This window comes from Felis catus, chromosome A1 (genome assembly GCF_018350175.1).
Source record: "Felis catus isolate Fca126 chromosome A1, F.catus_Fca126_mat1.0, whole genome shotgun sequence".
Lineage (NCBI taxonomy): Eukaryota > Metazoa > Chordata > Mammalia > Carnivora > Felidae > Felis > Felis catus.
The window spans coordinates 113,256,495-113,272,508 of record NC_058368.1 but is presented as its reverse complement, the minus strand read 5'-3'; the positions used below and the strand labels follow the sequence as shown (position 1 = coordinate 113,272,508).

The 16,014-nt window shown below is 46.1% G+C and overlaps 1 protein-coding gene across 2 annotated transcripts in view; it reads left to right on the top strand.

Moving 5' to 3' along the window:
- SPOCK1 (SPARC (osteonectin), cwcv and kazal like domains proteoglycan 1) overlaps nt 1-16,014 on the top strand; it is a 519,342-nt gene that overhangs the window by 490,789 nt on the left and 12,539 nt on the right. For both annotated transcript variants that reach the window (XM_023255519.2, XM_023255527.2), the window contains 2 exons: nt 9,607-9,723; nt 13,243-13,464. In XM_023255519.2, coding sequence (XP_023111287.1) covers nt 9,607-9,723; nt 13,243-13,464 — 339 coding nt within the window. The remainder of the gene's footprint in view (nt 1-9,606; nt 9,724-13,242; nt 13,465-16,014) is intronic.

Below are 16,014 nucleotides of genomic sequence, written 5' to 3'. Positions count from 1 at the left end.
AGCACCACTAATCTTTTTCAGATTTCCCATGTCGGGAAATGCCTACCCAGTGTCTGGGAAACACAACTGAAGCCACGGTTGGCATTTCCAACCAAGATTTTGCACATCCACTTTTTTTTTTTTTCTTTACCGTGGAGTGGTGGAAAAGGCTGTGGATTTCATCGGAAGCTTTAAAAGCTTATTTCATCTAGCTAACCTCCCTGCTCTAGATTATTCAGCGGGAAAAAGTAAGTGTTACTCTGCTAATGCACATTTACAAATGTTGTGTAAATTCTAAATGTATTTCTTTTTCCACATGAAGGATTATCATTCGAATCAAAGGGAACATTAAAGTCTCCTCAAATCAGGTTACTAAGAATAGCCATAATGGGGTTAATAGGGATATTTATCCATCTATGCTTGTAGGCTCTACCATTAATTAGTTTAACTCATTTTCCTTCAAGTTTAATGTCAGTATTTTAAGCTCTTTCAAAGATTGCTTTTTAAGGACTTTATTAGCGAGCTCCTGAATAATGGGGCCCTAATTCCTTTGCTCAGGCCTGTTGTTTACAGAAAATGGTGCATTCTCCCAGCATAAGAGAACATGCATCTGTACTGATGTTTTAGGCCCTGAAGAGTAAAACCTGGATTTACATATAACAACACAATTTAATCTGAGCACGCTCAAATCTCTCTGCGATGATCTCCAGTGAGAAATGGAGATTCACCTTGTATAAGCTTGGAAAATTCCCCTCAGGAAACTTCAGTCGTGTTTCCAGTCACAAAAGCCGCTTATACGGCTGGGAGCTTATTCTCTGTTACCTCCCAGTGGTGAACACTACCAGCTCCAGAAGTTTCTCAGAGGGCAAGATGGTGGTGACTGCCTCTTGGGTTTGGAAAACTTCAGCTTCACAGCAAATCCTCACCACAACCCGGTGAGGCTGATACTCTCAGTATCCCTGTTTTATGTATGGAAGAAAAAAAGAAGTTTCAAGAAGAGCATGGACTTAGGTGGAGAACAGCAGCTCACACACTCGAAGCTGGCATTCAGACCCAAGGCTGTCAGGCCCACAAGCCTGGGCTCTCAGCCACAGCACCAGCCGCCTGTTCCCTGTTCATGTGCCTGGGAGGGAGTGTGGTCCTGCCGTGCACTCAGCTGCTTGATCCTAATCTTGTGGAAGGGGCCCTGCGCCTGCGGGGAGGACTGGGTGGAAGGATAGGTGCACGCACCTGGGGCTATGGTATGAGAGCAGATCAAGCGAACTTCCAGAGGCTCTGAGCTGACAGCACAGGGTCAGACGCAGGGCTCAAACTCACGAACTGCAAGATCATGACCTGAGCCGAAGTCAGACGCTCAACCGACTGAGCCACCCAGATGCCCCAAGAGATGTGGATTTGAATCTCTCTTTAGCCATTTAACTGGCTAGCTTCACTTGGTCATTTCAGGTGCAAATGCGGCATGTGTGATCTTGATTTCCCTACCTTCCCTCTGGTGGATCACTGTGTCACGCCATGTCCACAAACACAAACGGTATCCGAGCCACCCGCTGCCGAGATGCCGGGCACTTGAGTGCATTCCCATGCAGTCCTCCCATAATCCTATGAGCACCTTCTCCATATGCACATGAGGAAGCTGAAGAGTGGGAAGGTCACCTGTCCAGCCTCAGCCAGGATGTCAGTGCAGGCCTCGGAGCTCAGGTCCATCTTTCTGCAGAGCCTAGTTATCCACTCTTGCTGCCCCAGGATCCCCTTAACCAGGATGTGGTTACTGCTTCTGAAATCCTGCTAAGCGGAATCAACCCTCACCTCTTTGAGTTCCAGTTTACTAGGGTCCATGGTCCCAGGGGACTGTAGCCTTGGGTCTCACACTCTCTCAAGCTCCCGTGAAATACAGCGCCCGTCCGTTCCATTCCCACACACTTGCCCTGATGGAGAAGTGAATAAAGTACTGCTCCAAAGATGGTCCACGGGACTAAAACACGCTCTGGTCTCTAGCTTGGAGACCCTTCCTCCGGGTGCTTCTTCCTTCGTTGGCCGCGTGCGCGAAAACCCCCCCAGATACGGAGGCTGACAACTGTAAGTTACCCTCCCCACTTGCATTCGGCGCTCAGATCTTTGGAGAAACGGTCTCCTCTGACCCCGCCGGTGGTAAATAAATCTCCGATCCACCAAGATCTCCGAGTGCCGCTTGGTTTTTCCGCCAGCGTTCCAGCCTGGTTCCATAACAGCCCTACCCTGGGGCACTTGCCGTGTGCTGTGTGCGCCAACAGCACGGGGGCCCAGGTCCCTACTGGGAAAAGGAGCCTGCGCGTACTTGAGGGTGGCATCGAGCCTAGGTGTTCCTGAGCGGCTTGGGAAGGCATCCTGGTGTTTGTTCCAGCCTGGGCTCTGCTCATCCCCTCATCTCTGCCCTAAAAACGGCTCAGCTGGACTTTTTGCAGGAGATGCTAATTGCACGCACTCTGAGTGCATTGATCCAGTGTTGCTCTGATTAAGTAATTAAGCACAACAGCACCTAGGAGGGCTGAAGAAGATTGCTTTCACAAGTCTCGGTTTCTGAGAGGCCTCCCGGCCTGCTCCAGAGAGAGCTCCGGTCTGGCCCAACTCTTTAATTACCTTCAGAGGCACTAAAGTTTAAATTAAATTCTAACTGTTTTCATATTAACTTCTTCCGGAACCCTGAGCTAAGCACTGGTAAGGCTAGAGGGGCAGAACGCAGTGGCTTCATGTGACAGGGGGGGGTGTTTTCTTCCCGGCTCTTTAGCTGAAGGATTTCAGGAGTTACACGAGTTTACCAGTAATTGGTGCCCTAGCAGAGGTTTACAGATCGCCTACAATGCTTGTGTGTCAGATTTGCCATTTTCAAACATCCACAACTGAGTGTTCAAATGTGGCTTCAGTTAGGATTTTAACATCCAAACACACACACACACACACACACACACACACACACACACACACACACTCCTGCTCACTCTATTAGATATTAACACTACAGCTCTGAATGCAGAATATCTGCCCCCACCTCCACTTTTTATATCACTCCAAATATTTTTTTTTTTTATCCCTCTGATTATTTCCTTGCCTTCTGGTTTTCTGTGTAATCCTCTGAGAGGCCTTTCTAGAGTGTCCTTCAGCCACCAAAGTCATCAGTAAGCTGAGACCAGCTCGGAACACCAGTTACCACCTTTGGGAACCCTTTCCCAAGAAGCTTGGATTGCCTGGCTTCTGTCTCCCCACTTCCAAAACCAGCACCTGTTTGAAACTTCCCCACCCCTCTTTTCTAGGCCTTGGCTTTGTCTGAAGGAGATAAGGACTGTGGTGTGATGGTGGCCTGGGGGCAGGCAGGACCCATTGACTGATACTCACTTAAGAAGCTCCCCTTTCTCTCCTTCAGTAGCTGTTTCCTGGGCTCCCTGCCCCCCGACCAAATAGTAATAAATGAAAGCACCCCTCCCTTCCTCCCTCAAAACGTCACTAGCGCTGCAGTAATCCTGTTAACACCATCTCTGCCCTATAGTATTTAAGTACCGGTACCTCCTTCCCGCCCCTGTCAGCCGGGTCACTCATGATGTCCTCCCGCTTTACGGGCACGCTGTTGCAGTCAAATCCAGTCTAGCTCGAGGCCCCTTAAAGCTCCAGGCCTTGGGTGGAGAGAGGAGAGGGCGCCCAGGTGGGAAAAGTGATCACATTTTCTTCCCTGGGCTATGCGCCTTCCACGGCGGCTGCATGTGCCTTATTTACACTTGCTTATTGCATTTTGTTCATATTTTCCAAGGAGACAGGACAAGTCCACTGGGAGACCACCAAATTACCTGGGCCCTTCTCTGCCTGAGCACTGGGCTTTCCTGGGGGACAAAGCTGTCTTTTTGTACACACTGGAGTAATGTGCAATGGCACTCTACTTTTCTCTAATGAAGCCCCAGCGGCCGCACATGTGATCCCCGCTCCTGGGAGCCTAACAGGAAGGCAGCAGGCTGTGTGTTCCTTCCGTAGGACCGCTGTTCTCACGCCAGAGCTAATGAAAGCAGAGCCTGATTTCATCCCTCTAATACTCAGCCAGCTGCGTCACCTGCATCATTGGCAGAACTTCCTGTACCTGTGAAGGCCTGATGTTTGGATTTTTTTTCCAACTCAGAAAATGGACCAAGTCTGTTAATTGCCCCAGTTACTGCTGGCTCCCCTCAAGCCCAGTTAATGCAAGGAGCCAGTCCAGCACCCAGGGCAGCCCAGCAAGAAAACAGCCTGGATCTAAATCCTGTCTCTGTCACTTGATAGCTGTGAGACTGAAGGAGCTTATAACCAGTGTATTCATGTTTTTCTGTTTTGTTTTGTTTTTTTTAAAAACATATATTTTGAAAAACTATCCATCCTTGGTAAGGGCTGAGAATACAGACACAGAGAAGTCAAACCAAACCCTCGGTTATGGAGCGTTTCTATGCGGGAGAAGGCAGACATATATTGCACGTCGAACCTTCTTAATTTGTACCAAGCCACCTACAAAATAAGTGAAGGAAAGGTATTATTTTTTATATCACAAGCATCTCCTCAGGCTTCAACAAAAACATAAGGATAAAATTATAACACATTATGCAGCCAGTTGGGATACGGGAAGAGGAATCTACATTTGTTAAGTCCCTGCTCTACTCCAGTAGCTGTGAGCTATGTTTTACTGATACTCTCTCATTCCCTGCAGTAATGCTATGAGCTGAGCTTTATTATGCCATTTTGCAGATGGATAAATGGAAGTTTGCAAAAGGCAACAAGAGGGTTATTACGCTCGGTGAGGTAGTATGTTATCAACAGCATTCTTTATGCCAGGAACGGGCTGCCTAAGATGCTGGCCCCCCTGAGGTGAGCCACGCCCCGGGCGCTGCTCCCATCTAGAGGGGAAGGTGGACAGTGAACGAGAGGTGACGGTGCTGGAAGCACACAGAAGGGAAACCCCCCTCTTGTGAGGCTTAGGGAAGCCCTCGAAGAGGAAACACATTAAAAGCAGAGATCCGAGAAATTTGCATATTAGCAAGACACCGAGGAGGGGTGCCCCAGGTGGAGCTGCTTCTGCAAAGGACAGGGCGGAGCAGGGAGCCCCGAGGAGAAGAGGGAGACCAGAGGCAGGGCAGGGCACTGCGATCGAAGCACAGGTCACGTTATAGATTTGGACTTGCCTGCAGAGTGATTAAGAGGCTCTGAAGGAGCTAACTAAGCAGGAAAGTGACGTCACTTTAGAAAGAGAGTGCTTTGACTGCTGGATGGAGAAGGGAGAGTGGAGGGAAAGACAGGAAACCAATTAGGATCCTGATCCAGCCTCTTTGGTGTGCGTAGCAGTGGTGATAAGGACTGGAATGAAGGCAGTGGAGCCAGCAAGAAGCAAGAAACTTTTTTTTTTAGGGATCCCAGGATAAGTCCCAGGTGTGTGCCCTGAGGATGCGAGTGCCTGGTGGTGCCATTCTCTGACCACGGGAGGAGGCGAGGACGCTGCCTGTGCCCCAGCCACGCTGGAGCAGATTGAGGGCCTGTCAAAAACATGGGGAGTGGGGCGTCTGGGTGGCTCAGTCGGTTAAGCGTCCGATTTCGGCTCAGGTCACAATCTCACGGTCCATGAGTTCGAGCCCCGCGTCGGGCTCTGGGCTGATGGCTCAGAGCCTGGAGCCTGCTTCTGATTCTGTGTCTCCCTCTCTCTCTGCCCCTCCCCCGTTCATGCTCTGTCTCTCTCTGTCTCAAAAATAAATAAACGTTAAAAAAAATTAAAACAAAGCAAAACAAAAACATGGGGAGTAGCCTGTGGAAACAAGAAGGGACACTTGGGAGAATGAGGGTAGTTCAAAGTGAGCTGAAGCCCCAGTGCAGGGCAGGAGGGAAGCGAAGGGAAGGGAGGGGACGTGAAGAGGAGTGGCTGGCCTCACTCACTCAGGAAGGTAACCCAGGGGCAAGGGGGCTCAGGTCTTAGCCTGCCTGAGTGAACCGAGTCCTCTGGGGATTCTGTTGCTCCTGGCCTGGGTATCAGGCTTCTCTGACCAGGAGGAGAGGAGAGCTCAGACCCCCTCTTGAGAAAGCACAAGGAGTGGTCCACCTCAGGGCACCATGTGAGAATGGCAGGTGGATGTGGTTTTATCAAGTTTTCTCTCCCCCAAAACTAATTTTCCCCAGAAAGGAATGGAGCGTGTGGGAGGTGCCCTTTAAGCCTCCACGTCTGAAAGCATCAATCCTCAGTTCATACCTTTATCAGGGGCTACGACGGGCCCCTTAAAAGGCGAGCATCCCCTACCCCCCATTGCTGGCATGTCTTTTTTGGCTAGAATACCCAATTTGAACAAACAGCTCTCTGCAGGCTGTCATCTTTATTTTTTTCTTTGGGATGTATCTAGCTCCAGGCCAACTGTGCCTGACTTTTTCCCCATTCGGACCATTCAGTGGAAGACACAGCGAGTGAACGGGGCCCAGTAATTGAGTGCCTCCTGTCTCCATTCTGGCTTTCTGATCTCTCTGTACCCAAGCCAGTGGCATCGTGCTTGTGCACTTCCCCCTGAGTGACAGATTCTCTCTTTTAAGATTCCAGCGCCTGATTCCATCCGCCATCCAGAGCCTGTGTACTTTGGAAAGCCTGTGGGAAATTCAACAGCCTTCTAAAGATATAGATTACCTGCACATCTGTCAGGGTTTAGTTAAACATGACTGACTAATTTATCCTGCAGTGTGAGATGGGGATTCATTTCCTTTGCAAGTTGACTTGGCAATTTTCTCTGCTCGGAGAACGTTTAGAATAGATGGTGTGCATGGCAATTGAGAAGAAATAGATGCTATTAATTTTCCATTTTCAAATGTGAGATTGACTCCAGAGCCCACATCTCACTCCTATCGGGAAAACAGACCACATCCTCTCCCTTATGCGCTGCTTGGCATCTGAGAAGTCAGAAAGGTGAGCACCCTATCCCAACGTTCCAAGTTGGGACCCGTCCACGTGTCGGTGTGAACCTGCCCTCTTCTTGCTGTGTGTGTGGCTTAGTGTGAGATGCAGGCTCCTGGCTTGAGCAGGCATGGGATCTTCTTCCTCAGCCCATCTTTAAAGACCGAAGGGAAGGAGTAGACGTAGAACATATCATGATGAACCTCCAAAAAGTTGGAAATCCCAAAGGGATAGCTAACTTCATCCATTGTTATCTGGCACCGAATTGTGCTATGATGGAAACACTCTGTGTATGATCGCGTACGGCGTCCCCAGCCATGTGAGCACTTGGAATGGAGTGAGTGCAACCGAAGAACTGTCTTTGATTTATTTAAAAAATGTTTTAATGTTTATTTTTGAGAGAGAGAGAGAGACAGAGAGACAGAGAGACAGAGCATGAGCAGGGGAGGGGCAGAGAGAGAGAGGGAGACACAGAATCCGAAGCAGGCTCCAGGCTCCGAGCTGTCAGCACAGAGCCCAACGTGGGGCTCCAACCCACGAATCGCAAGATCATGACCTGAGCTGAAGTCAGATACTTAACCGACTGAGCCACCCTGGGCATCTTTTATTTATATAAATTAGTGTTAATATAAATAGCCACATCTGACTAATGACAACTGTACCCATTGCAAGTATCCATGTCTCCCAATTTCTTATGTGGCCAAAGCCAGTTTTGTTGAGGCACAGTTGTCGTGCTGGTTTTCTGCATGCTGCGATGTTTGCTTTAAGCTTACCTATAAACCTTCAATTTAAAAAGAATAGCAGTGGCAATTAAAATCATAGCACATGCCGAACAATTGTTATGTACCATGTACTTTGCTAAGCACTTTACATACTTGATCTCATTTATACTGACTTAACGATATCCTGGGCTTACAGATGAGGAAGCCGAGGTGCGGAGAGGTTGTGACTTGTTTGAGCCACCCAGCCAGTAAGTGGTAAAGCTGGGATTCATTCCAGGCACTGTGAGCCCAGAGCTGCTATACTCTGCTGCCTGAAAAGACAATGCTTAGTGCCATTTCCTGGCCAGTGGTTTAAGATACGGTCACGTCCTGGTTGTTGAAAGGAAGGCTGAGTGTCTTGAGGTCCTTACTTATGTGAGTATAAAGAGGGCATCCCCTCCATGCTTTGTAGAGTGTAGACCTAGATCCTGGCCTAGAATGAGGAGCACAGCTATGAGAGCAGTAAGACTCTACTCACCTCACCTACAGCTCTGAAAGCCCCCTCAAACGGAGAGTCAGGGAGGCCTTTCCCAGCTGGGGTCTGGGAAGTTTGGCTCTATTCCCCATCAAGCCCCAAATCCCAGGCTAAGGAAAAATGGGCTTTCCCGAGAGCAGACATGGGTTCGAAAAAGGAGGAGAGGGTCTGAATGATTCTCTTCTCTTCTTTTGGAGGCAGGTGGAGGCTCTCTTTAGTGAGAGCTTGCACTGACTGAAGGCAGGACTGGAGTTTCGGCAAGACAGTCTACTCATTCGTGACTGCCCCATTGCCTTCTGGGGGTGAGCCTGGGGTATTTTCTGGGATCTCTCTTCACTGGTAGAGTCCAGCTTTAACCTGCATCCTGTCAGCTCCACAAGATACTCAGAACTTGGCTTTGCCCTATAATGGTGTTTAGCTTAGCTTCTGCACTGTCTGTCCCTGTAGCTTTAGAATCTGAGAAAAGTGACAGTTGTGGGGTTCGTGTCTTTGTCCCTTCTTACTGAGGGTTTGGCCCCTCAGGTCTTGAATTTCTGGTGCTCCAGATGTGAATGGCTGGTTTTTCTGCCTCTTGGAAGTGCGCCATTGCCTGGACCCTTTGTGGGGAGTCTCTATACCCAGAATTAGGGTAAAATCCGGGAGGTAGGGGAAATCAGCTCCCTTTCCCACACCATTGTTCCTCCTTCATCGATTTCTTCCCTCAACCCTTACTTCAGCACTCCATCAGACCTTCACAGAACCTGTACCCCACTGTCTGTCCGTCCGTCCATCCATCCATCCATCCATCCATCCATCCAGGTTTTCTTCTTGTTCTCAGAAGGAGTATTCCTTGGCCCCAGTTCGTATGCTGCACCCTAAAAGATGAGCCTGATAGTTAGAGATCGGCTGCAAGAGAAAGGACACTTGCATGGAGAAGGCATCCATCTCTCTTTAGGCGAAAGTCAGCTCAGTCTGCCAAAAGGCCAGCAAAATAGGCCACATGCACCAATCCCAACCTTGGGCTAAAACAACATTGATAGTCTGCCATTACTGGGATCTTTTAGTGTTCCAGGCAGCCTCTCACGAAGGACATTGGCTATTCCCGAGTTTTAATCTCTCTTGGCATGAATTTAGTGGAAAATGTGGTCTCTGGCAAATAATAGCAAGTTTTATTGGGTTAGCAAGAAGGATCTTTTGGGGTCTTTGGAGACTGGTGAACAACTGTGAGACCATTAGCATTTGCTTTAACAGCTCTGAGGCAGCCCAGATTCAGTTCTGAACAATGCTGCTTACCCGAGGAGTCTAGGCTCTCTGGCACGTTCCTTACCTGTCATTGCTGTATCTTTGGCCTGTTTTCCAAGTGGGGGTAAGGAGTTGTGTCGTGGTTGGAGAGGGAGGTTTGTTTTGAGCGTGGCTTCGTGGATGGCGTTGCACGTTGAGGACAGAGAGCTAACTAGAGGAGAAAGTCCATGGATTCACTGTTTGTTCCATTTGCTTTTCTGCAGCCTGCACAGACAAGGAGTTGAGGAACCTTGCTTCCCGGCTGAAAGACTGGTTCGGAGCCCTTCATGAGGACGCCAACCGGGTCATCAAGCCCACCAGCTCTGACGCAGCCCAAGGCAGTAAGGCCAACTTTGCTCTCGCTAATTTATTTCATTTTAAATATCACATTCCCTTAGTCACTAGATAGTATTGATTTAACGGTTTTTTTGAGTAATCACAGAAACATTATGTGAAATGTACAAAGCAACTTCAGGTATTTGCTTTAATTCCAAAGCATTTCCCCCTCCTCTCTATAACATCTTATATGTTTTAAAGTCTGGCCACAAAATTATAATACTTTAAGTGTAGAGATTTTGGAAAATATATTCAGTGTGTATAAAAATACAAAAGTCCACCATTTTAACAACTGTTAGCATGTTGTGGCATAGACTTCTAATTATTTTCCTTGCCATAGAGAAGAAAATCTAGGTGTCTGTATATGTATATACACACACACTTCACAGGTTGTTTTATGACCTTTTATCACTTAGCGGCATACTATGACCTCCTATGTTGTTGAGTACTATTACACTTTCTAATAGCTACATAGATTCCCAAGTTATAGATATAATTTATGTAATTAGACCTCTATTTTGGAGTGTTAAAGTTGCTCCTAATGTTCAGCTATTATAAGCAACGCATATGTATCACACATCTTTGATAACTTATCTTTGTGAACGTTAGACGGCATTTTGTTTTCCATAGAAACTCCCAGGCAAGGGCTCCCCCTCCCCACCAGTGAATTTGCAGAGCCTGTATTCAGAGCGTCATCATAAGCTACAGAGAAAACTCAGAATGGGTCCGCATCTTTGTACCTTGATGAACTCTCTCGCTGCCTTGAACTCAAAGGGCATTAGGGGTAGGCTTCTTCAGTTGGCTCAGAATGTCTTCCTCAACAACACACGTGTTCCCATACGTGGAGTTTTGCAACTGTTGGGATCCACAGCTGAATCAGCATCTGGTCTTTGGCCAAAATCAGAACGATCACCTTCATTTTTGGTTATTCTTTGCCGTTCGTAGCTGTAGATACTGGTAGAGAATACTGACATAGAGGACACTTGTTTAACTAGTTTGGATCTTTTATTTTAAGGGAATGGTCATTTCTGAGAAGTAAACACTGAAGTGTCCAAAGGGTGATTTCAGGTGGTTGAGTCTGTGGGAAAGAGGAAGGAAAAGTGTTTTTTTTTCCATTCCTGCCGGAGGCTTCCTTGAGAGTTAGTGGACAATTAATGCACAGATGGTCTAAAAGAACCTTTCCCTGGAATCCACGAGGAGCAGCTGGGCCCTTGGGCTTTCTGAATAACCTTTCAATGAAGAGCAGATTGATGTGAGGAGAACTGTTCCTTGCAGCCTCCAGTCCCAGGAGACTCCTTCCATAGACAGCTAGGGAGCTGGCAAAAGACCTGCCCTTGGCCAGAAGCAAATTGAGTCCCCAAAGAGGCTCTTAGGTTTGATGTCCTGAAGCAGTGGCAGTGAAGTGAGTCTTCAGGAACCACAAGGCTGCAAGAGGGAGAGATGTTTTTTTATCAGTTCAGGACTTCTGAAGAGGAAACCATAGAACCTTCTAAGTCCCCTATGCTTGGGGTCAACTAGAAGGGCTGCTGTCTTTCCCTCTTCATTCCTCAATACCAGGTGTGGGTATCTTTTCTCTAGTATCTTCCCACTGAGTATGGAGTGGGCTTGACCCACTGTCCAACCGGTTTGGCACTTCTCTTTGGTGGTCATTCAGCAGTAAGCCCATCTTTCCCATGTATTAAAATACTAATATCCTATAATGTTGATGCATATTACATACAATATTCTATATATAATTGTGGAGCCATTTAGTGTCAGAGTTAATGATCTTGCTTTACTCAGTAGCCCCTAAGGACATCCTCATCATAGAGACTGTTCAGTCATGACCTTCAAAGAAGAGGCCACATTATGTCCCCTAATGTCTCTTAAAAAGGGGGATGTTTTCTAAGACACGTTCTAAGATATCAATAGGACTAAATTTAAAAATTCTATGTTTAAAGGAGTAAACTCTGCAGTAGCTAGAGAACGTCTCTCAATAAATACTTTTACTGAGAACTTACTATGTGGCTGCACTGGTGGAGGCTACTGAAGGGAACAAAGCAGTCTTTGCCCTCAAGGAGCTTAGCATCTAATGGATATTCACTGACAGTAAGGGGCAGCAGAGGGTTCGTGAGAGCTCAGAGGTAGGGGTGCTGTACTTACTTTACTGGTTCCTAGACAGGGAAGACCTCTTGGTAAAAAATAAGGCTTTCACAAAGGTGGGTGCATTTTGCTACATTTCATATTCTGCAGGCAGGGGTTGGTAATGCACATAGAAACCTGATGCGCAGGGAATGGATGGCCGACGCCATCAGGATCTCAGTTGTAGTCACCGTATCACTCCCTTGCCCTGCCCGTCCTCAAGCATGTGGCACCCAAGCTAATTAGAGGTCCTCAGGGTAGGAGCATCACATGAAGTAGAGGCAGCCCTGGGAGAAGAGGGACAGAGAATGTAGACTCAGGGCTGGGCCACCTGTGTTTGAAGCCCAGCTCCACAATTATATGACCTTGAGCAAGTAGCTTAAGCCTTGAGCTTTTTTTCTTCCATCTGTAAAGTAGAGAGGATATACCATTTTATAGGCCTATTAGAAGGGTTGAATGAGATGATTAAGAATAAGGTGCTTAGAGGAATACCTTAAATTACACAAAAATGAACTTTTTTCATAATTTTTCCTGGGAATCTGAAACCACTTCTAGAAATCCAGCTTATGGAATGACTTGAAATTGCATAGTGCTTTTGATTCTGACAGAAAGACCAATTTTAGATTTGGGGCATGCCTTCTCTGGGGGTTGTCTACAGTAGATTCAATATCCTGAGTGTTAAGCAAAGTGTTATTATTCTAGGGCGTACAGTTTCCATTGTGGAAACAAGTAATTCTTTAAGAAAACTACCCCCCCTCCCCCAGGGAAATAAGAAAGAAATTATTGTCTGACTCAATTTGGATTCCATATCATGTATCTCTTGAGGGGACTGCAGAAAAGAAGAATAGGGAACAGAAGCAGGTACCTGGCTTGTTTTCCCATTAATGTTCAAACGGCTTGGATTTAACAGTCCTCTGGGACATAATCAGTGCTTCTGGATTGTGCTATATAGTTTCATTTCACTGCCATCATCTTTTTTTTGCAATAGTTTCTTTTGTTTTGGTTCTTCACATATTTTCCCCCCTAAATATAAAAGTATACTTTGCAGAATTATAAGTTTTTTCTTTTCCGCACCATGTTTGTACTCTTCCTTTTGGGCATACCCTGTTTTAAGCAAGTCTAGTAAATGTAAATTCTTATTTACATCACACATAAATTAGTACAGGGGACTTGTTCCCTTTGTAACGTATTTTCCTCAGATGCTGACTTCTGTTTAAGAGCATTTTTAATTATCTTATTTAAAACCCCCAAACAACAGTATCTTCTAGTAGTGTGCCCCTGAGACCCACCCATGGAGGGAAATAGTCTCAGGGGAGGTTGTAGGTGGGGTGGGCCCTGGGCCTCTTCTTGGGATGGGAAGATCTAGGCTGGGTGGCCACTGAGATGTGCCCTTCTCTCTGCAGGATTTGACACCAGCATCCTGCCCATCTGCAAGGACTCTCTGGGCTGGATGTTTAACAAGTTAGATATGAACTATGACCTCCTTCTTGACCACTCAGAGATCAATGCCATCTACCTGGATAAGTATGAGCCCTGTATCAAACCTCTCTTCAACTCCTGTGACTCATTCAAGGATGGCAAGCTCTCCAACAATGAGTGGTGCTACTGTTTCCAGAAGCCTGGAGGTAAGGCGGGAGAGAGGCGGGGTCCCAAGTTCAGGGCAGCCACACTGGGCAAGGAAGGCCCACATATCACATACTGGGGAGAGCCCTGGGTGGAGATCAGGCAGAAGAACACAAGTAGAGAGTAGAGCATTCATCTGATAATGGCAGACCCAAAGGCTCTTTTCTTCTATTTTATTTCCACTCTTCTCATGGTATATCAGAAAATTCAAGAGGATAATGGTAGAGTCCATTACTTCAGTCACCTTCTGGGACGATCTCCTGACCATATTGTGCCTCGATTTTTTCATCTGTCAAAAATGGGTGTCGGAACCTTTGCTATAGAATTCCCAAGGTCACTGTGAGAACCTTAATGTGAGAAATACTGTACAAATGTGAGAGTATCATAATTCCCATTGTCACATGAGTTCTCCATGTTCCCCTTAGAGAAAGCCCCTTGTCCTTTTCTCTGGGATAAATACAGATTTATACTGAATCTTGTAGACAAGGAGATTTCGGTTATAAACTCCCACTAACTCCAGAGAGACGCAATATTTGAGGAATATGTGGAAAGAATACAGGAGTATCTCTAATTTGTTGGAAAGTCAGACAAGAGAGGCCCCCTACAGACTCTCAGGAATCTAGGGGCAGGAGCCCTGAGTCTGCTGGAGAAGCCACATAGTCTAGCTTTGCTTCTTCTGTCTTAGCTTCCTGGGGTTGTGCCCAAGTGTGGCGCACGACAGCTAGCAGACGCTGGCTTGTATTTGAATTCCATTCCCAAGTCCCAGGAAAATATGCCTCTGCCTGAATCAGGTATCATGGGCACTCTGCAGGCATGGCTGTCAGAACCTCTGCCCAGGAAAGGGAGATGGTTATGAGTATTATAGTATTTAAATCATACATGTGTGTATGCCTGCGTGTATTCAGAATCGGTGCACCCCCAGAGCAGAAAATGTGGGCGTTAAAAAAGGGCACGTGGCGTGTCACATTCATGTACATGTTTACAGGATTACAAGAGACATTCCTAAAAGAATTACTGGTCACAGGGCAGGTGCATTTTTAAATTTAAGCCGTATTTCCAATTTGCCTTCCAAAAACGTTGTACCCATGTTTACGCTCTCCAAGAATACCTAGTTCCCCACGGTGGAGCCAAACCTTGTGGTCACTGCCAAGTTAAGGGACAAGCTGTTACATTTCCTCATGGGTCTCATTTCATTTCTCTTATTATAACTTAGATTGAACACCTTCGTTTTTGAGAAATTCCTATTTTTTGTACATTTTTGCTATGTTTCTAGGAATTTTTTTTTTCTCAATGAAGGACATTAGCACTGTGGAAGTCACATGTATTGCAAATATATTTTTCCCCAACTTTGACTTGGTCCATTTTTTTTTGGAAGACATTTTTCAATTTAAGAGTGTAAAATTTCTCCATCTTGTATGGTTTTTTAGCAACCATAAGGCTTACGTTAAGTCTAGAAAGGTAACGTATACCTTTGGGTACCTTAGGTAAAGGTACCAAATACCTTCAGTGTTTGAAGGTGCATGATTCTCTTGGGTTTGTGTTTTCTTCAGCACATTTTGGTTGGTTGGTTGTTTATTGAAATCTTGTATCACTTTTGGTTTTTTTTGGTGTATGGTCAGAGATGGTCCCAGCCCCTATCCCCACTCCTGGAAATGGCTGTTCAGTTACCTTTTTGTCACGTATTGACTAACCTATCCTCCTCCTCTCATCTGAATGCTTCCTCTATTGTATATAATACTTCTTTATATTTATACGTCTCTTCTTCCATCTAGAATCCTTTTATTGTAGAACAGCATCTATCAACCAATGGAGTTATATTTTTTTAATGGTTTTTATTAGAGCGAGAGAGAGCGTGCGCACCCATGTGGGGGAGGGGCAGAGAGAATTCCAAGAGGGCTCTGCAATGTCAGCACAGAACCCATAGCAGGGCTCGAACCCAAAAACTGTGAGATCATGACCTGAGCCAAAATCAAGACGCCTAATTGAGCCATCCAGGTGCCCCTAGAGTTACATTTTTAAGTTTTGTTCTCATAGATACTGTATTTCCTGTCTATTTATTGCCCTTGTAAAGGAAATTGATTTTTTTTCCCATTATAGTTCCTCACTGCTGGTGGTTTCAGTATTAATCTTGTTCGCACCCACCTTACTAAATTCTCATTTTGTTTATAATAATTATTCTGCTTGGTTTCCTTTGATTTTTGAGGTGTGCAATCATAACCTCTGCAAATAGTGATAATTTTTTCTTTTTTCTTTTTATACCTCCTCTCTCTTTTCTAATCACATCAGCTAATACTTCAAATTTGTGTTAAATAATAGCCATGTTCTTACTTTAATAGAAATACTTGGAGTGATTGAGTTCTAAGTTTAATGATAGCTTTGGGCTTGAGTCCATATAAAATCATGTAACCTTCAGCCAGGGTTCAGGCTTAGCCTAAGTAAGCAAAGCCTCCGTGTTAGTGCTTCTTGGAGGTGTAATGCCAGGACCCTGAGTGTGAGGTTACTGCCTTTATCAAGGGACAGAGCTGGTCACCACGCCGTGTGGATGTCTCTGG